Source organism: Lycorma delicatula, chromosome 1 (genome assembly GCF_047948215.1).
Source record: "Lycorma delicatula isolate Av1 chromosome 1, ASM4794821v1, whole genome shotgun sequence".
Taxonomy (NCBI): Eukaryota; Metazoa; Arthropoda; class Insecta; order Hemiptera; family Fulgoridae; genus Lycorma; species Lycorma delicatula.
This window is the reverse complement of record NC_134455.1, coordinates 302,005,690-302,026,905: the sequence shown is the minus strand read 5'-3', so window position 1 is coordinate 302,026,905 and position 21,216 is coordinate 302,005,690. Positions and strand designations below refer to the sequence as shown.

Genomic DNA, 21,216 nt, shown 5'->3' with positions numbered 1-21,216 from the left:
TTAAAAAAATACCAGTTCTAATATTGTTATAAAAATATGTTTTGTATATTAATTGAAATTTAATTAGAACTGAAATTTGTTAAAATGTATAAAATTTTAACAAAGAACAATAAGAACATATATAAATAAAATGTTGACGACTAGAAGCATGTGAAATTGTTCTACACATTGCCATCTACTTATAAGTAAATGTGCAGAAGATTTTTCATATTTTACAACCTCTGAAATTGTTTTGCATTTTTTTTTATGGTTAACAACAAAGAATTGTTTCTATGTCAAAAATGTTATTTCCTTTTGAGGAATGCTCTGCAAATCATTAGTAATAACTAAAATGCTATACGGAAGAAGCATTACGTAAAACACAAATTGTTAAGTGTTTTTCAGATTTCAAATAAGGAAAATATCACTTAAAAAGCAATCATGGCATGACCATGATGATCTTTAATTTTTAATAGATTCAAAACATTCTCACAATTTACTCTTAGGATGCAGTTTCTTTTTAAAATTGCAATAGTACTAATCATACCCTTGAATTTCCTTTTTTTATCCAATAATAAAATTCTACTCAATTCTTGTTCAAAAGGATCTATTAAAGCTATTATCTGTAATCCACTCTTTTTCACTAGTAATAATTTTTTACCTTGAAAACTTAAATTAAACAAATTTAAAATTAAGTGAATATTTTCTGTTTAATGAATAATATAAATTTTTGGGGCAATACATAACTATGCAAGAATGGTAACAAATGTGGCTTTATCGAGAAAATTTTAGGTTCAAATCCCAGTCAAATTTGGCAAATTTTAAATACCAACAAACAGAGTGCAAGTTAGCTACCTTCTTCAAAAGATAACAGAATTTTGTATTTCAGCCTACCCTTCAGCAACCTTTTTGATTACACTGTCTCTCCAGAATAATAACTGTTCACTGTATACAGAAAATAACATATTTTTATAAACTTCCATTTCAATGCGTTTTGATTTCATGCTCTAATATATAACAAGTTAAATATTTAAAATAAATATCTTCATACAAACGTACCCACTTCCTGAATACGAAATAAAATCATTCAACACTTGGTAATCAGAATTTTAATAATAAATTCAACATTCACTACAATTCACCAATGTTATACAGAAAACTTTCTATACAGACAGCACAGTGACCATTTGGACTTCATACAAAACTCCTAAACTCTCTTACCCTAACAGAAGGGCTTTCTAGCCAGTAGCTTTCATGTTTAACCCATTGGGTTGGTCTAATGGTGAACGCATCTTCCAAAATTAGCTGATTTGGAAGTCCGAGTTCGAGCGTTCAAGTCCTAGTAAACGTAGTTACTTTTATATAGATCTGAATACTAGATGGTGTTATTTAGTGGTTGGGTTTCAATTAACCACACATCTCAGGAATAGTTGAACTGAGACTGTACAAGACTACACTTCATTTAAACTCATACATATCATCCTTATTCATCCTTTGAAGTAATACCTGAACTGTCAATCCCAGAGACTTAACAGGAAAAAGAAAGCTTTCATGTTAAAAAAAAAAAAATCAACAAACAAAGAAACATTCCTCTTCTTTCATGTTCCTCTACAAAATTTGTTCCTAAAATCTCACAAAGATAAAAATCGTTCCTACTGAAGATGTAACTAAACTGATGCATGCATACCTACCAGGTGATTTTAAAATAAACGTAGCAAAACACTCCTTATTTTCTTTAACTGACCATAATTTACATGTTAAATCATCACTAACAGATGCAAGATAGTCTCCACTAGATTCATAAGCAACTGAATTAATGTAACTTTTATGACCTTCAAGAACCTGTAAAAAGAAATGTTAATTGTAGCACTACAATTAAAATAAACAATAGTTCTTAAATTATAATTCAGTTTACAACAAATAACAATTAAGTATTAAATTTATTTTTCTTCTACCCAATGCAATTAAATTACAACCGGTAGATTAACAATGAGAGATCCAATGCTACAACACTAACCCAAAAAATGATTTGTGTTCTACCATGTTATCATTTTAGGTCAAGCTATTAGATTCCATAACTAGATGTGCAGACCTACTTGTGTTCAAGTTACTGGAGGTTATAAAAGAATAACTTGTTTCAACATGCTAGCTCATATATACACCCACATCCACATGCACACATGTACACACATACACAAAGGTACAGCTCAAAAGTAAGGGTTAGTGAGTTGTAAATAGCAATTGTCAACACTGATTGGTTCGCGCATGCGCAGTAGCTTTAAGTGGTCTGTTGGGCATGTAACCACAACATTGCTATCAGTTCATTGTTGTTTGTCTTTGAAACAGTGCATTAAAATGAGTGCGGTAATAACAAATCCCGCCAGTTGTTAAGTGTAATCTGTGATTAGATTTCTAAATACAAGAGAACATTATGCTGCTGAAATTCACCATCAATAGTGTGAAAAATCTGGCCCACCACAATGTGTGAAGGAAAAGTGAGGCAATAGTGTCATGAGTTTAAGGAAGGCCATTTAAATATTTATGACAAACAGAGAAGTGGCAGACCTTGTGTCTTGACTGACAATCTTGTTGAACATGTGAATGCAAAAGTGAAAGAAAATTGTTGCTTTACGATTACCAATCTTTCTTTAGAATTTCCAATAGTTTCAAAGACAACATTGTTGAGAATCTTGACTGACATTCTAGGCTATCATAAAACTATGTGCACAACGGATGTGAAAAATGTTGACAAGTGCTCACAAAGATCACAGAATAACATCTGCAAATGCTTTTCTTGACTACTTTAACCACAAGGGAAAACCAAAGGGGACTGCTTTTTCCCACATTGTCACTGGTGACAAAACGTGGATTTTGCACATCAATACTGAAACAAAACAATCCATGCAGTGGCGTCATTCCTGTTCACCAAAACTGAAAAATTCAAACAAACCCATTGACAAAGGAATATCTTGGCAACAGTATTCTGGGACCAAAAGATGTGCTTTTGAATGATTTCATGGAACTGGAACATCCATCACATCACAAGTGGATTGTGAAACACTTTCCATACTGCGCTGGGCTATTCAAAACTAATGATGGGGAATGCTAAAATCAAGAATTGTTCTTCACAATAACACACTCCACATATGGGTGCAAACACAGCGAAACAATTCAAAAATTTGGATGGGAGATTTTTTATCATCCCCCTTACAATCCTGATCCAACACTGTGACTAGCATACCTACACCTCAAAAATTGTCTTGTGTCTCAACGATTCAAGGAAAGTGCATAGCTGAAAATCTTTGTGCAAAAGTGGCTACAATCCCAGTCAGCAGAATTTTATACAGTGGATTTGAAGAAGCATGTTTCATGATATCAAAAGTGTTTGGAATGAAATGGTGATTATGTAGAAAAAGAAAGTAAATATGTACGTATCTGAAACCATTAACAGATTTTTCATTTTTTCAACAGTTATCATTTTATTACCAATTGGCCCTTACTTTCAAACCACACCTCTATATATCCAAATAAATAATTTTATACTTCCATACAGAAGAACTTTTAGCAATTACATCGTACGCTACACTTCTGAGCATTACATTAAACTGTTTTCTTGGGCATAGCTGTGTGACTAATTCTTATACCACTCATCTTGTTTTATTTTAATTATAATATTCTATTTTTAGTGCAGCATGGTATACTTAATCATATTCTTCATCTAATAGTTTCAAATGATTCTAATACACGGATGCTGGACATTATTCTACTTCCCTGGTGCTAACGATCTGATTTCTTCAAAACAGTGAAACAGAATACAGTTTATATATTTGAAACTTTAGTGTGTACTTCCAGTTTTTTATTCTTTGTTGAGATACATTTACTAAATAATATTTAATCAGTACAAAGAAACAAAAAATAGGGTAATTTTAATGTATCTATTATAGATACACAAAAAATATCATAATGCAATATCTGGGAGGTGTGATATTATACTGAACCTAATATTATCATATTATCATTTCTGAGGGAAGTATCATGAGAATTATTCAAGGGATACCTTAGCTCATTAAAAAAAAAAGGTATATTTAATAATTTTGCGAGTCTAATCATGAAGGGGGATATTTTCTTCCTGCAACTTGTATCTCATCAACTCAGGGCAGTACAGTTATATAAGTGAAACTGACCTAAATGATGTTCCAAATGTGTTCACCACATCAATTGGCACAGTGACAAGAATTCCGCTGCTTTCCAGTCCAATCGGCTGCGGTAACTGTACCAATCCACACATGGCCCAAACCTTTCTCCAAATAACCAATGATGGAGTTGTCTAAGAAATGGTATCAACATAGTTCAGCACAATGAAACACTCGACAGCATCCCAACACATTGCAGAAGGCGCAGAGCATTTCTTCATAGGCCTTTGATTGAAATTACATAACACTCTGCAGCGATACCTTTATGCACACCTGCAGTCTTCGTCCCACCAAAAGGAACAAAAGGCTGCCTTGGTTTTCCAGATGTTAGTGGGATAAACTCATTTGCACTATCGAGTAATAGGCTTGTAAACAAGGCAAGTAGGTGGATCACACTACCACTCTGTCGTATTGAACAAATGAATCTTTGTATCCATTCTAATCAGCTTTCTCTACCACCCACCTTCAAGGAACAATCAGAGGCAAACTGCTATTTCCAACCGAGATGATAACTAGTCAATGATCACTTCCAATGAAGGTTTTGGATGGACCAGGTAAGACATGGAAATAGTGAGACTGAACAAAAGGATAGATCAATCCATGAAAACGTGCCTAATGAAGATGACAAACATGTACGACCCATCATTCAACAAATGAAGATCCAAGTTCTGTCTCAGTCTCTTAACTATAGTACCTCTAGAAGTACAAGATGATAAGCCCCATGAATGGTGATGGGCGTTGAAATACTCAATTATTAGTCAGAGCAAAGGAATTTGTGTAAACAAATTGGATAGAATTCCTCGCTGATATCGTAATTTGGGGGAAGGTACAAATTGTAGATAATGGCACCAATATCTTTACTGAGACTGCAGGGATGTTTGTATCCAGTGGTATCCAAGCGGCCAATACAATTTCCTTTAGGAAAACAGTCACACCTTCTCGTCCTCTACTCACAGCTACATGGTCGCATCTCTCATGGACGTATCTACCAAAAGACACTTCATCCTGGGGATGGAGGTGAGTCTACTGTAGACATAGTATTAAAGATTTTCTTCCTTTTGTAGAATTTCAATATCCTCATGATGAGAACGGAGGCCATAAACATTCCAATAAATAATATTGGTACCCATTTTCTTGTTATATACAAAACTCTGTGTGCAGATTATTTGTCAAATACAATCCAATTTCTCTTTTTGCTATTAATAACTTTTAGGAAATGCTTTGTTTCTTCTTTGATCTCAAGATGCTGGTGGCGACTTGGAAGCCTGGTAGGTCAGAGATACTGTACCAAGCAACAAGTTTTTTAATAGATCCCTTCATAGGGATCTTGATAGTTGGTGCAGCAGGCATTTTATTTGGTGGTGGATTGATTGAAGTGGTTTTCAGTAAACCACTTCAGTGAGACAAAAGGTGCTACAATGCACTTATTTATAAGAAATGGATAAACTTTAGTAAAGGATTTACTTTCCTCTTTATACCAAACTACAAGAAAACGCGCACTAGATATTTTAGCTCTCTCTGTTAGATCTTTTGCTTCTTTATCATTCATCACATCTTCAACTGACAAGGTTGATCAAAGCCTTTTTTAAAGCTCTTGAGTTTGTTGGTTCATTCAAGTGGACCAACAATCACCAAAGGATGATTGCTGGACATTGGGGCTGACACACGGTTCCACAAGTACTGGCAATATAACCAGTCATTCCATTAGAGTGCATGCTTACTGGAGCTAGGGCTTCATATAACTGGGTTTGTCCTGGTCCCAGAGGACATCGTTCGAGACTCACTATGTAGAGCCATCCACCCTGTTGCGTTTCCTAAGGAGTCACAACACCACCAAGTGTAAGTATAAGTAGAGACAGTGCAAGACGTTGCTGTGTTGCTGTATAGGGGTATAATTGTAATTTGCGGTGTTCGTAATGTAGTGTATGTGTATGGTGTAAAAAATTCAGCAGCTCGGTGTTCAATGGTAAGAAAAGCTGCAAAAGCTAGGGCTGTGGGGACGTGGAGTCACTTTGGTGCCCAGAGAACATCATTCGAGACTCACTACATAGAGCCATTCATCCACCATTAATTGTTCATGGTTTGACGTAACATCTCAACTGGAATTTCCGCAATTGCTTCTCGGATCTTTGCCTTCAGTTCTTTCGTTGTAGGAGGTCTATTGTGGAACACTTTGCTTTTAAGGTGACCCCACAAAAAGTAATCGCAAGCTGAGAGATCAGGCGATCTGGGAGGCCATCTAATGTCACCATTTCGTGAAATGACACGTTGTCCAAACAATCGGCGTACAGCTGCCATCGATATTCATGCAGTATGTGATGTTGCTCCGTCTTGTTGAAACCAGGCTGTGTTAAGAATTGGTGGAAATCTCTTTTGTTGTCGCACAACAAAGATTTCAAGCATGGCTACGTAACAAGCCGACGTCACTGTAATCGCAAGACCGTTGTCATCCTCAAAAAAATAAGGGCCTACAATGCCGTAAGATGACATAGCACACCACACAGTCACTTTCTGGCTGTGCAATGGACGCTGGTGTAGCTGCGTAGGATTTTCTTGTGCCCAGTATCTGAAATTTTGCTTGTTAACAAATCCACTGAGGTGGAAATGCGCTTCGTCTGACATCCATAGTTCGTGAACAAACTCTTCGTTATCATTTATCTTCTGAAGCATTACATTACAGAATTGTAATGCACAACTGCATCGTTTGGTTTCAGTTCCTGGACGATCTGCAACTTGTATGGATGGTATTGCAAGTCCTTCACTAACATTCTTCGAACACTTGAACTATGCAGTTGTAAAGATGCTGAGAGACGACAGATTGACCGATGTGGACTTCGTGTGACAGCATCTTGTAAAGCTTGAACATTCTGTGGTGTACGGACGGTTCGCTCACGGCCTGGAGGTTTCTTTTTCATTGCCGAACCAGTTTCTCAAAATTAGATATCCATGTTTTAATTGCATGTGCTGAGCACGGTCGTGCCGTTCCAGATTAAAATGACAGCGAAATTCTCTACACGCTCGCTCCACACTGTCATTGTTTTTGTAAAACGCTTTGATAGCAAATGCACGTTGCGCACCACTCCAAGGATCCATGACTACTAAATGGCAGGTTAGGTTAGAGAGGCTGGCGCCACTTATCATCAAGTGGTACCAATTGCCCACAGCTACCAACACAACTTTCAAAATTTCCCGTTTCTTTGAATCACCCTGTACTACCTCAGTTCAGTAGGGTAAAAAAATTATTAATAAAAATTACAATACTGATCTTTGAAGCAAAAGAATTCATGAAATTACAAATAACCATGATAAATAATTCTCAAAATCCTTATGAACATAATTTTAAAAGAATATGAAGAGATAATTACAATTCTTAATGACAATTAAAAATACATATAATTAAACAACCGAAAAAGTTAACAAGTAGTATTTACTTAAGCTTTCTTAAAAATTAAACTATGTTTTTCTTAATAGAATAATAAATTATAAATTTACTGGTAAAGTCCCAGCACCAAATTTTTTACCAAAAATCATTGCTGGAAATTTGATTCAGCTATTGCATATGGGGTTTTTCAGACCACCAATGTGAATTCCATGTGTTGTTTATTCCATTGCAGGTAAATGTAGCTTCATTCAAAAACAGTATGAATGGAATTAAGTGGTAATTATTGTTATCCCAATGACAAAAATCATCTGGCATGTCACCAAGCTGGAGGTGTTGAACTTTCTGAAAATGATTTACACGGAATGTTGATTCAAATAGAATCCTTCGCGTGCTAGTTCTACCTCAGCTACACCACCTGAAGAATGTTTTCCTGTATATCATTACCATGTACCAGCTGATGTTCAGATGAAACATAACGCTGGGAAGTCTACCATTCTCATGAAGATTATTAAAAATTCTATAAAATATTTTACAGTTGGCAACTACACATCTAGGATACCAACGTTGGTTTTCTTCCACAGTAGCTGGAGCACTTCCAACACAAAAATCATATCATATTCTGCATGAGTGAAGAGACAGCATTTTTCAAAACAAAGAATTCAAAATGAAGTTTAGCTTCTATAAATTCAAATGCAATTGGAAAATGGTACAGTTTGTGAAACACTACATAACTTCATTCTCAAAAATAATTTAACACAATCAAAATTATGTAAAAATAACTAAACCACCAAAAGTTTATTGATAACACGTGAAAGCAAAATTTTATGACATCAATGACTAGAATTCAAATTAATTTTGAAGCATATACTTAGTATTGTCAACCTAATTTTTCAACGGTCTAAATTTATTGTACTAAAAACAGCTGTTTTACAAATTCATTATATTTTTCTGTTAAGTTTTGTTTTTAATAATAAAAGTTGATTTTTTTTCATAGACATTACATCAATTCTCTCTGAATTAAATTTTCTACTAGTTTTGATAATAAAATTTATGCATTTATTAGTCATTTAACAAAGTTATTGTATCAAACCTAACTAAAAAAATGTTTTAAATCAACAATTTTTTTTTTGTTGGATATCATGGAAACTACAACAGATAAAGTTCTGGGACCTATTTTTTTATTTTTCAGATCAAAGAACAAAAGAAACCATCAAGTTTACCCCTTATATAACACCTAAAAACTTTAGTGTGACATTTCACTGGGAGAACTGTAATCCAGGTGAAATTTTTCACTAGCGTGACCTGATATCAAAGCGTTTATGGGCATTTGTTTGTATGAACATTTTTCTCTATTTCTAACTCTAGAATCAGTTCTCAAATTATTTCCTTTTTCTCCTGTACCACCCGGTATCGGTATATATGTGCTTATAAATATAACCACCAATATTAAAAATAAAATATAATCTGCTTATTATGCTTACTATAAATTACCAATCTTTTATTATAAGTAAACTGCTGCTATTTTAAGTAAAGAGCAGGACAGCTCCACTTTTCCATAAAACAAATACCAAGAATATTTAACTTGAAACTCTACTTGCAATGTTTTGGAATCAAGGAATATCACAGACCAGAAGCTGATTGCATTGTATGCATACTCAATTAGCACTAGTTCTTCTTTACCTTAATTCTACCACTACAGAAAATTAATAACAAAGTAGTACAAGGTAGATTCAAAAAGTTCCTGGAATTACTTTATTTTCAAAAACTGCTGCATGAAAAATTTGTAGATTTCTTCCTTTAAACTAATTTCCTTTGGCAACTACACACTTTTGCCTATATCAATTGTGTTGGAAACAATCCTGGAACCTATTTCAAGACATCAGCTCACATGTTGCTTATTTGCTTTAAATATCAGGTCAACAATGTTCTTGTACTTCTTTCCTTCAGAGCAATTTTCAATGGAGGAAACAAGTAAATATAACTGTGCCAAGTCAGAGTATGGATGCTCCTGAGTTGCTGCATTGTGTCATGTCAGGTGCACTTTGACAAGCATAGATCAACGCGTCCATGCATTGTTACGCAAAAGAATCCAATTCTTAATTTTCCTATTTTTCAGAATGCTTCCTTTTTACTGCATCTTGTAAATCATGAAGAAGCATGTATTTTCTTGTTCCCTATCTCCTCATTAGGAATGAATTTGTAGTGAACAATACACTGTAAATAAAAACAAGCTTCCAACACAACTTTTCCTTTACTCCTACCAATTATCGTTTCGATAGTTTATAACTATATAAACGAAACTTCTTTGACTGCAGGAATAATGTTGACTCCAACTCTGATAACTAACATTTTGTCTGTGGATTAAACAGAAAGCACCATGTCTCATCCCCTGTTACGATCTTGCTCAGAAAATTTTGATCTAAATCAACCATAATGATGAAGTCTCCTGGCAGTTTCATGAGTTTCTTTCTGATCTGCAGATAACATTTCTATATATGTAACGTGTTAACAAACATGATATATGATCAGATTATGAAGAATTTTGCAGCAACTTCTGACTGATATCCCAACTATTGGCACTATTTCCTTAATAGTTTTTCTTCTATCACTTTGAACAACCTTTTCAGCACACTCCATATTTCCTTTATTAGTCAAGTTAGATGAGCACCCGTTACCAAAGGTAATCTCAAACACTTAAAGACGACCAACATTAAATGCTTACACCAGTCATAAACCACAGTTTTCTTCATTTCCGATTCTCTATGTGCTTGTTCAAGAACCATTAATGTATCTGAAAGAAATTTTTTAAGCAAAATGCAAAATTTTATATTTGTGCAGTGTTTAATTGCTGACATTTCTCACTGCCACAAACATGGTACAAAACAAAACAGCTTTAGTATTATTGTACACAAAACAGAAAGTATGCTATCTGTTGGCATGAGTGCTGCCAACATAAAACCAAAAATTTCCTTATTACATTTACTATTTTAAACTGTTTGAGACAATTCTGGGAACTTCCTGAACCTACCTTGTATAATGTTAAAACAGTACAGCTGATAATATATGTAAACATATCTCTACAAAACTACATTCAAGCTTATTTCACAGAAGAATTAATTCCTCTTGCTGGTGAAGTTATCAAAAATGTACAATGAAGAAAAATTGAAATAGGGCTGATTGAAGCAACAGAGGAAATTATTGAAGCCTGCACACTCATCCTGGAATACTGAGATTGTTGAAGAAATTAATAATTCTGAATTAAATCATATTACATCTAAACATGGTTACCCAGTCAAACAGACAACTTTAACAATTTAAATAAAACCAGCCTTCAAATTAAACACTTTTATGGCAGGTAAAGAGATGGGGTAATATATCAAAGGTCCCTGACTCAACCTGCAGCAAGTACTTTACCATTTACGATTTCATTTAAAATTAATGTATTAAAAGCTTAGAAATATTCATCACCCATTAAAAAAAAAAACAGTTTTTAACTTACCAATTCTGTATAAGGATCGACTGTGTTTGAACTATACATTCTTAAAGTAAAATCACTACTAGCACTACAGAACGAAATACATTTTGGCAAGACATTAAGAGAAGAGTCTGGACTCCATGCAAGGGCATGAATCCTAAATTTAACAGCAAAATCTTGTAAAAATTCTAGGTCCACTTCTTCTTCCAGTTCACCATCTTCTTCCTATCATAAACATAAGTTTTAGTATTTTATAAAATAAACTGATACTAAAAAAAAAATATTTGTTGAACATAATAATGAAATGCGATAACATTTTAAAATTGTAAACCAATCAGTTTCAAATTATACAGAAACTGTACTTCTAAAGTACATGTTGAACTAATTATCATCAACTGCTTGAAAGGAGTTGATTCTAAGGTAGCTATAACACCTTAGAATGATTAAGAAGCTTCTTTAGCATATAATTAAATAAAATAATCAATACTACTTTGTTTAACCAACATACAAAGTTATTACTTTGTATGTTGGTTTTGTCAAAGTTGCAGTGTATTAAATTTGATATTTTTGTCAACATTATTAAATTTAATATCGATCGAGTACATTAAGATCTTGTTTTTATGCCATATGCATGAAATGTAAATGTTATGTCTAATGTGTTTGTAATTGTATGTTTTTTTTTGTTTCTGTGAGACAATTTGTTAAAATTGATTCTACTGGGTCTTGAATGTTTGTGTATGTTCTTGTATTTACAATGAATGTGCATCTAGTATCTAACTTAGCCTTTATTGCAAAAAATTAGCATGCATACTCGTGGATTAGTGGGTTTATCCTAGTCTGTGTTTTCCTAGTTGATTGATTGTTTTTAAATATTTTGTCTCCAGTTTTGGAACCAAAGATTAACCTTACTTTCTGAAGAAGATGACAATTTTGTTTAACATATCCTATATTTATTAGCATTATTTAATTTTTATCTTTAAATGTGTTTTTTAAGTTTATTCAATAATTTTTCATAGCACTTTGTCTGAAGAAGGATTAACTTTTATACCAAATATCTTACTGCATTCCCCATTTGGTTGACAATAGATTCTATATTAAGCAGTGTAAATTAGCTGCATGTTTGTGCAGAGTGAATTGGATACTGGTGCTGTATTTAATAATGACCATTTTACATTTTAAAATATATAATGCATTTTCTACATAGTTTAAAGGTATAAGTTCCATCTAGTTTGAATATTGTACAGTCAAGGAATTAAGTGATTTGTTGTCATTTTCCATCATTAAATATAAACTGAGGTAAAATTTATTGATGAAAGTAGCAAATATGGCATTGCCTTATGTTTCCTTTGTATTGTATATGATACAAAGAGAGAGATGACAATTAATATTTAACAGTTTTCCTGCAAAGTTTACACTAGGAAATATGTGAATGTTTTCAAAATGTTGTGAACGTATTTTAACAAGAAAACTAGAAATGGGTAAAACTATTTGTTGGCCTAATTAAATATAGTATTTGTTTTTTTGTATGTTAAGTAATTTTGTACTGTAATATCTTGTGTTAAACGGTACTATGACTTCATTCATAAACTGTTAGGGTAGATAGCAAAGGTATTTGCAAGAAAACACTATACAATTGTTTGTTAATACAAGACTAGTGGTTAAAAAGGGTTACGATTAGAGGTTTCTTTTGTAAATGGGTCTAGTTTTCTATTTATCTACCTGGAATAAATTCCAAAGGATTATTAATTCTAAACTCTGCCTTGTGTGTAATCTGTATTTATTATTTACTAATAACATTTATCACTATTTGATGTGTAATATTTTGATTGTTATTCTTTGTTGATTATGATCTGTTTTTATGACTTGCTTACCGTTTTGATTATGCTATGTTTTATGTTATGTATTAACTGTTTGATTTGTTGTTTCTGACATATAATATTATTATCGTTTTATACTGTTATCCTGATTATTATTGTGGTTGTAATTACTATATTAATATTAATGTTCATTAATTGTTTTATTATTGTCACTTATTATTATTATCATTATTATATTTATCACCATTGTTATTATTATTATTAATCTGTCTGGTTGTAATTATGAACATTTTAAACCAATAAACTGTAACTATATAAACATTCTAAATTATCAACCTCTCAATATCCTATCATGCTACGAAACACACAACAATATATCTGACTGAATAATAAAATCACATATTAAAACTTGATACTAGTTAATGCATAAAATCACAAAATTATTCTCATTAATTTATATATTTTGTTATATTCCACTACTTAAAAAATAAAACAAAAGTTTATAAAAAATTTAACCTTAAAATTTGTTGTACTCTGTGCTCACACCATTTGATCCATTGCATTAGACAATAAAAGATCCAAAAATTTTGCTAACTGTAAATAATATACTGCCACAAATAATCTTTAATCTATACTGCCACAAGAAATTAAATATAAATAGTAATATAATAAAAAAATAAGTAGTAGCTTCTTTGGAATAAATGCTAGAAATACCCTCCACCTGCATCTATGTAGGCATCAATGTAAGACAACCATTCATGTCAGGCAATCCTTTGAATGGTAGCTATACTGATGAAGGATATCTCATCTTTAACCTTCTAACAAAATAAAGTGTTCTCACAAAATTAATTAGGCAGAATTCTCTCATCTGATTCATGATTTTGAATTTTCAAGATGCAAGAGCAATTAAAAAATATCCTTTCTGTGTAGGCTACAGGAATTGTAACACCTATCATTCACACACAATGACAGTAAAAAAGATAACCATGACATGTGTTGTAATAATGTACATCTGTTACAGCATCATTAGTTGTACTTCAGAGTGGCTGTCGAATTCTGAAAAAGTACCTTAATTTAATACCAACCCCTCCAACTGAATATTATAAATGAAGGAACACTGACTAATTCAACAGATATTCTGAGAGTTATCACATATCTTAAGTAGATTTGTTGAATCTATCTGAGCCTTAAAGACTGCTGCATCCTTGTCAATAGATTTTTAAAAGCTAAGTGGGGTGAGTATGCTGGCTTGTATTTCCAGAAATCACCAAATCATATCTAAGTCAATCCATTTTAAGTGTCCCAAAAAAACATAAGCTGGTTGCTTGACAAATTCAAAAAAAAAATGAAACTTACCTACTTGTTTCCTACATGTTTCAGGACCTTAAAATATTTTTTTTATTTATTTAAGCAGTTTACCTGTGGTAGCTGTTTTTGCATGGTGCGCATACCTATTTTTGTGATTTTAAGGGTTTAACTAAAAACCTATTGGTCCTGTAAGGATGAAACAAAAATCAAGTTATCACATTTTCTCAAGGTAAAAGACTGCTCCATTGGTTTATTTACCTATCTCTCTTCTTTCTACGAGAAAATTACCAATAAAGTTGAACATGAAAAATTGTGAAATTTCACTTTTGGTACATGTTAGTAGATTTTATCATAAATAATATTAATGGTGATATACTTACCCTTAAATTTTTATGTATTTTTGAAAACTAATTTTTTTTTTAATTCAAATTTTGGCTTCAAATAACTCTGATGCGGCTGGTGATAAAAATTTCAAAGTTGCACAACTTGCAGTATTTTTGTAGATGTTTATGACAAATAAAAAAGTTTCTTGTGTATTGTACTAATAAAAAAGTTATAACCTCTCAAAAATCATGAAAAACCTGTTAAAAGCGTCACCATTTTGACTCGCTAAATAAGTGCTCCAAAGGGGTTTTATGTCTTCTTTGCACTCAACTTTTTTTATATTTAGCCCCTACGATGAAGTTGACGTTTTCAATAGTTTAAAAATAGTCTTTTTTATAAATTATTAATGATAGGTCATAATTTAATGATAACTTATTTCAATTTTGATTCAAAAATGCTTGTAAAAGTTACCCAAACTGAGATTTCAATGAGTAGCCTACATCTTTTTTCAAGAATTCAATTTTATTTTTATACTGGTTTATTGTTGTAAACACTGTTGAAGAAATAAATTGTAAACTTTTAATTATTCTTCAATGAAACAGCCTGTTTTTGTAACAATTAACGTTTATTATTTAGTGTGGTTAACAAACAGCTGTGATATCTCTTCTGATAATTCTCTTGAAATTGTGTGAGAATGGTCCATCACTGTAGTTAGTTCAAGTGATGTCAACATTCTCAGGACTTTGCAGATCGGTACCCACACTTTGTCTTGAGATCTAAATTGAACTAACCTTTTAAATTGCTTTTTGTTTCAACCTTCCAGGACCAATAGGTTTTTCGATATGTTTTTTTTCATAAACCCTTACATTCACAAAAATATGTGTGTGCACCGTAACAAAAATGGCCGCTACAGGTAAACTGCTTAAATAAAAAATGTTAAGGTCCTGAAACATGTAGGAAACAATGGGTAAGTTTCAATTTTTTTTTAATTTGTCAAGCAACAGCTTGTTTTTTTTCAGACACATCAAATGGATTGACCCATCATTATTTACATATTTTATTAGGTATCATTAATCAAAATCTAAAAAATTATGGGTCAATCCATACCAACCAATAAATATAAAATTAAAATGTCTTTTTAATTTTGGTACACATTTTACTTACTTTAATTTTTTTGTTTTGTTTTAAGTTTATATCTTTAAAATCAAGGAAGTTATTAGTTTCCAAAAACGTCAAAAAAGTGCAAAATTGGCCAACATATTTGTACAAAAAGACCATTAAAAAAAGTCCTAAAACTAAAATAACCCTTTTACAACTGTCTAAATGTGGTTAAAACTCTTGTGATAAAATAAAATAATTTTATCAGTAACTGCCTTCGAATGATCTGAAATCGATTGGCCCTCTATTGAGAAGCCAATGATATTAAAGCATAACTTGTTCACCTTGGCTTCAAATGTCTACATTCAAAATATGAAGTCAAATATATAAGTTATATACATAAATTTTCTGATTCAGCCACAGTATGTGGTTCAAATCAGTTTTCTGTCTGTACACATTAACATCTACTTTCAAATGAATGTTCATACTGCAACACGTATTATTACTGTAAACCGGCAAAATACCGTAATGAAAAAACACATAAAAAAGTCACAAACTTACTCTATTCAACAAACTGACATGCACGTACCTAATAAAATTTGAAAAACATCAAATTCCATACCTGAAACTTTATAACACCAACAGAAATTTTATCCGGAAAAGCTACACAAATCAAGCTATGAGACCATTCAAAGGGAGAAAACTCCACTTTGATAACTTTTTCTGATAGATTAATCACATGTGTTGGGTTATCTAATTTAACATTTAAATGTATACTATCTAAAATTTTTGAGGGCATAATAAAAAACGTTTTAATAATCAAATAACAATATGTCAGACACAAGAGCTTAAGGTAAAATCAAATCCCAATCAACAACACAAACGACGAACACCAATTCCTAGGTTATGTACGACGCAAACTAGGCGGTTAATCATAGGTTCTCTGAAGAACTAAACGTTATTCTAAAATATTACTCGATTTTTTTGTCATATCACTTTTTCTTTAAATTATTAACTAGTAAATATTTGCAAGTCAGACCACATTGGATAAGTTTATTTTATTATGCATTACAGAGGTATTCAATAAAATTAAATTTACAAACGCGTATTTTTTTAATAAAATTAGATTTACACAGTCGCATTGTGAACTGCAAATTAACGGTATCTAAGAGTTTAGCAATAACCTCAGTAATACCAGACGAAACTACACAACTAAACGATAGCCAGGGAACTAAAATAAGTTTAAAATGGTATTAGAGTCTCTCCTAAAGATGTAATAATAAATCTTTTATAAAGAATGCAGTAGTTTTCCTACTTTTCTTCTTTATAATCAATATTTTTTTTGAAAAGATTTCAATTTTTTTTGGAAAAACGAATACATTGGTCATTCATCAAGATAGTTTCAACATATATAAACGTTCTATTTTTTGTAATCTCAAAAGTTTCTAACTTAATACTGCTTTTTCATTAATATAAAACTTAATTACGAATTGACAATCAAAGAAGATCAGCTTAAGACTGACTCTTAGTATTCCTTCTGACCATAAGCAGATAGTTGAAACTTTATATTTCAATATTAATCATTATTACCCCTTAAAAAATCTAGGAATATACTTAAAAATGCTGAACGAGGGATCACGGAGAAGCGTACCCGGTCTTCCTGATATTTATAAATGACTTTCCTTAAATGCCAGACTACTCATTGTTTTCTTCTTTTCAGATGATACAACTGTATCTAAATCAGACGTCAGCTACTTATCAAATAGAAAAATTCTGATTACTGGTTCAAAAAATCATACATTAAACAAACTCGTAAAATGAATTCTAACTAACTTTAAAAGAGAATAAAATTGCTACAATTTTTTCTCAACCAGATTACTTTCGCTCTTGCTGTGAGAAACGATGAAGATAAGCCCCGCAATTCAAGATATAAGCCTGGTGATGTGTGCGAAGTTTAGTCTCTCATGCTGAGTCGATTCAAAGAAGAAAATACAGAATATATTATAGCTCGTCCGTAAGTGATCGAGAGTCGGTCGCGATAACCTAAAGTCAATCAGACAAGTCTTAGCTAAGCCTTCATTTCGTGTTGCCTGGAGCTTCTATTGGCACTGCAATACGAAAGTTTTTTAGTATATTTGTATATGAAGAGTGTTAAACCGGCGGCAGTGGTAATTCCCAGCCATACTGTGAGAGTAAGCCGGTCAAGGTCGCGTTCTCGTCCACTAGGAGATCGACTTCTCCTGCTGAATATAGTCGAGTGGTAATTGTGAGGGCACAATGCATATCTTATGCCGACTTACTGATAACAACGAATTCTTCAGTCACAAAAGATGAAACCGAAGAGGTTCTTTAGCTGAGGAAGGGCGGTAATGATGAGCTGGAGGTAAGGTTCAAAGGATCTGAGAGGGCAGCACAATTCACTGCAAAGTTCCGTGATAAGTCTGCTGATTTACAAGTAGACCTACGATCTCGCGGTGACAGACGGGCGGTAGTGCATATTAGAGACAATGAGGATGATACTACTGAACAGGAGGTCAGGGAGGCCACTGAGAAGGTCACCGAAAAACAGAAGATTTTCGAGTCACGTCACCGCGTCGGTGACGTGACTCGAGAACACACGTAATGCGACCGTCGTTACTACATACCGCACGGCCTGTAGGTTAGTGAGTGAGCGTATTAAGATCGGCTGGGTTCATTGCCGAGTACACATACGTGAGTGGAGTGACTGTTGCTTCCAGTACTGGAGCCCCGGTCACAGAAACGTTGAATGTCGGAGCCCCAATCGGGTCGATCTTTGTTATAACTGTGGTTGTAAGGTCCACAAGATCCGAGGCTGTAGAAAGGGTAAAAAATGCTTGGATTGCAAAAGCACAGAACATCGCACCAGAGACTTGATGAGCGCCACTCATAAAAATTATTAAGGTTGTACTTTCTAACGCCAACAGAAGTATTCTCTCCCACAACCTAGTGGGAGAGCTGGCCAGGAGTCTGGGCCCAGACATTTCAGTCACCATAGAGTCTAATAGGTGTACTACCGCCAAGAGCTAGTGGTATTCGGACTCGACCGGAGATGTTACCATACGAAACATTAGCGGTAAGTGGACTGGCAGATATTTCATAGAAGTCCGGGTATAATCGCCGTTGAATTGTCTGAAGCGTTGCTGATTGGTGCTTATGTCAGCCCTAACTGTGATATTCAAGAAATCGAGAGATGTATGTAATGAGGTCACCGAGGAAAAAAGTATTGATGGGCGATCTGAATAGTAAGGCTGTCGTTGCTGGCAGCCCTTATACAAGAAGACGCGGTGTCTACAAACGCAGTGTCCTAGCTGTGCATATGAAGGTGGCTGGGCTGTACTGCATTAATGATGAAACATCCACCTATGTTGCGAGAGGTCATGCGTCAGTTTTAGATTTGACCAGTTTAGACGGAGGTTGGGACTACTCCAGATGCAAGAAGGGAGTGTCAGTAACCATTTGGCCAACGTTCTTGAGATCAAAGACCCTGTGTTCACAGCAGTAGATTGTCGGAAGCCAACTAGGCTTACACAGAGGCAGGTAAGATCAGTAGTCGAAAAGATAGCCAGAAAGTTAAGTGATAGAAGAATATTTTCTCTAGAGGTCCTCCAAGAATTGATTGAGTATGAGATTGCACAGATACCTCAGGGCTCCGTCAGATTTCACCCTATTTATTGGTGGACAGACAGAATTGTTCAGATGAGAAGAGATCTCCAGACGCTGCGTCGCCGGGGATGAAGAGGCGAAGAGTCGCAGGTGGCGATGATACGAAGAGACTGCTTGGAAATACGTCACCGCAAGACGTACAATGAACTATGAAATCAAGCAACCAAAGATCAGAAACTGGCGCGAATTATGTGGAGAATGAGACGCTGACCTGTGGGGGCGGGCACATCAGATCGTCATGAAGCGATTTGGCAGGCGCTCACTCGTCCTCACAGTAGAAATCGCGAACCGTCAGATAGATAAACTATTTTCATGAAAAAACAGCGGCTTATATGAGGTAGCTGAATACGATCGTAAGAGGTTTACGCAAGACCAAGTTACTACGGTGATCCTTACACTTCGAAATAAAAAGAGTCCCGGGCCGGATGGCATATCGGCCGCAATTTTGAAGGGTCTAGTTGCGCGGATCTCATGGGAAATAACTGATATTGCTAATTATGGTCATGAACATAGGTACTTTCCCAATTGTTGGAAAGATTCTAGACTCGTTTATCAACCCAAGAGTAGTAAAAATGAGGTAAATACGTATTACAGGTCTTTGTGTTTGGTAAATAATATAGGCAAGGCCTTGGAAAGAATTTTGACGTTCCGCATAAATGAAGAACTTAATGTGGGAGCAAGGCATAAGCGCTAATCAATACGGCTTTTGGCGGGGCCGGTCCACGGTTCAGGTAATACAGAAGGTTGTTAACTGGGCGGCCATAGACAAAAAGGAACGTGGAGAACAAGGAAGATGCCCATGGTGATTATGCTAGACGTCCGAAATGTTTCGGGACCGTCACGAAGGACTCAATCATGTCCGCGTTTTGAAGGAAGGACGTAAGCCCTTACCTTAGAAGGCAGATTGTCGAATATTTGACAGAAAGATGGATTGCCTCAAATACGTTGGGGAGCACCCTAAGATTCCAGGTTTTCGGCGGGTGTCGTAAGGGTGGGTACTGGATACGTTATTATGGCTATTATTTTATGACGGAGTTCTTGGCCTTCCAATACCGAGACAATGGCTTATGCCGATGACCTTGTCGTTCTGGTGAGTGGGAGGACCAAGAGCGAGCTAGAGGAAAGGGGAATACAGTTTTGACTAGGATTGGGGACTGGATGAACACTCACTGTCTAGAACTGTCCCCGCAGAAATGTATTTTCACTAGATTAACTAGCAGACCCACTATCGGAAGAATTGATCATAGAGCGAGTGGACAGCCATTGCAATACAGAAATAACGTAAAATGTTTAGGAGTGAATATAAATAGAGGATGTAAGTTCACTCAGCATGTTGCCGAGTGCTTTTTCAGGGCAAAACGAATGCTAAAGGCATTGAATATACTGCTCACTACACAGGCGATCCCACGGGCCTCAAAAAGGAAACTGATTACATTGACTACACCTCTACAATGTTATACGCTGCCCCGGTTTGGGGTACTACGGTAAATATTAAGAGGAGTCTGGTAGAGTCCAAAGTGCACTTCGCCGTTCGTTGCTGGGTGTAGTATCGGGGAATAGAACGCTGTTTTATGATTTAGCCTGCGTTTTGGCTTCGGTCCTGCCAGTAGATTTGCAAGCCAAGGAGCGGACGATGCGTTTCGAAGCCACGGAGGAAGGTAAGGCAGAGGTTAACAAGAGATGCCGGGAAGGAAAGGTGAAGGGCAGGTACGGTTTCTCTTGGACAAGACAATTGATCATAGATCTAGATTTTTTGGATTACCAGAGGTCACGGAGAAATGAATTATTTCACAACGCAGGTGTTCTCTGGAGATGAGGCCTTTGAGGCATATTTGCATAGATTCGGTAGACGAGATTCCCCACGCTGCATGTTTTGCAGCGGGGTTAATACTACTGAGCATACCATTTTTGATTGTGACGAATGGATACCTTTGCAAATACAAGCTGGTATAGAAA

At 34.5% G+C, this 21,216-nt stretch overlaps 1 protein-coding gene across 2 annotated transcripts in view; it reads right to left on the bottom strand.

Annotated features, from left to right (window-relative positions):
* Nup37 (nuclear pore complex protein Nup37) overlaps nucleotides 1–16,513 on the bottom strand; it is a 31,346-nt gene extending 14,833 nt beyond the window's left edge. The window contains exons 1-3 of one of the 2 annotated variants that reach the window (XM_075380323.1): nucleotides 16,199–16,513; nucleotides 11,054–11,254; nucleotides 1,671–1,821 (exon numbers count right to left, since the gene is read on the bottom strand). In XM_075380323.1, the coding sequence (XP_075236438.1) occupies nucleotides 1,671–1,821; nucleotides 11,054–11,254; nucleotides 16,199–16,375 (529 nt within the window). In that variant the 5' untranslated portion in view covers nucleotides 16,376–16,513. Of the gene's footprint in view, nucleotides 1–1,670; nucleotides 1,822–11,053; nucleotides 11,255–15,642; nucleotides 15,772–16,198 lie in introns of those variants that run through there. The other variant, XM_075380330.1, reaches the window with a different exon arrangement.
* Between the last annotated feature and the right edge of the window lie 4,703 nt (nucleotides 16,514–21,216).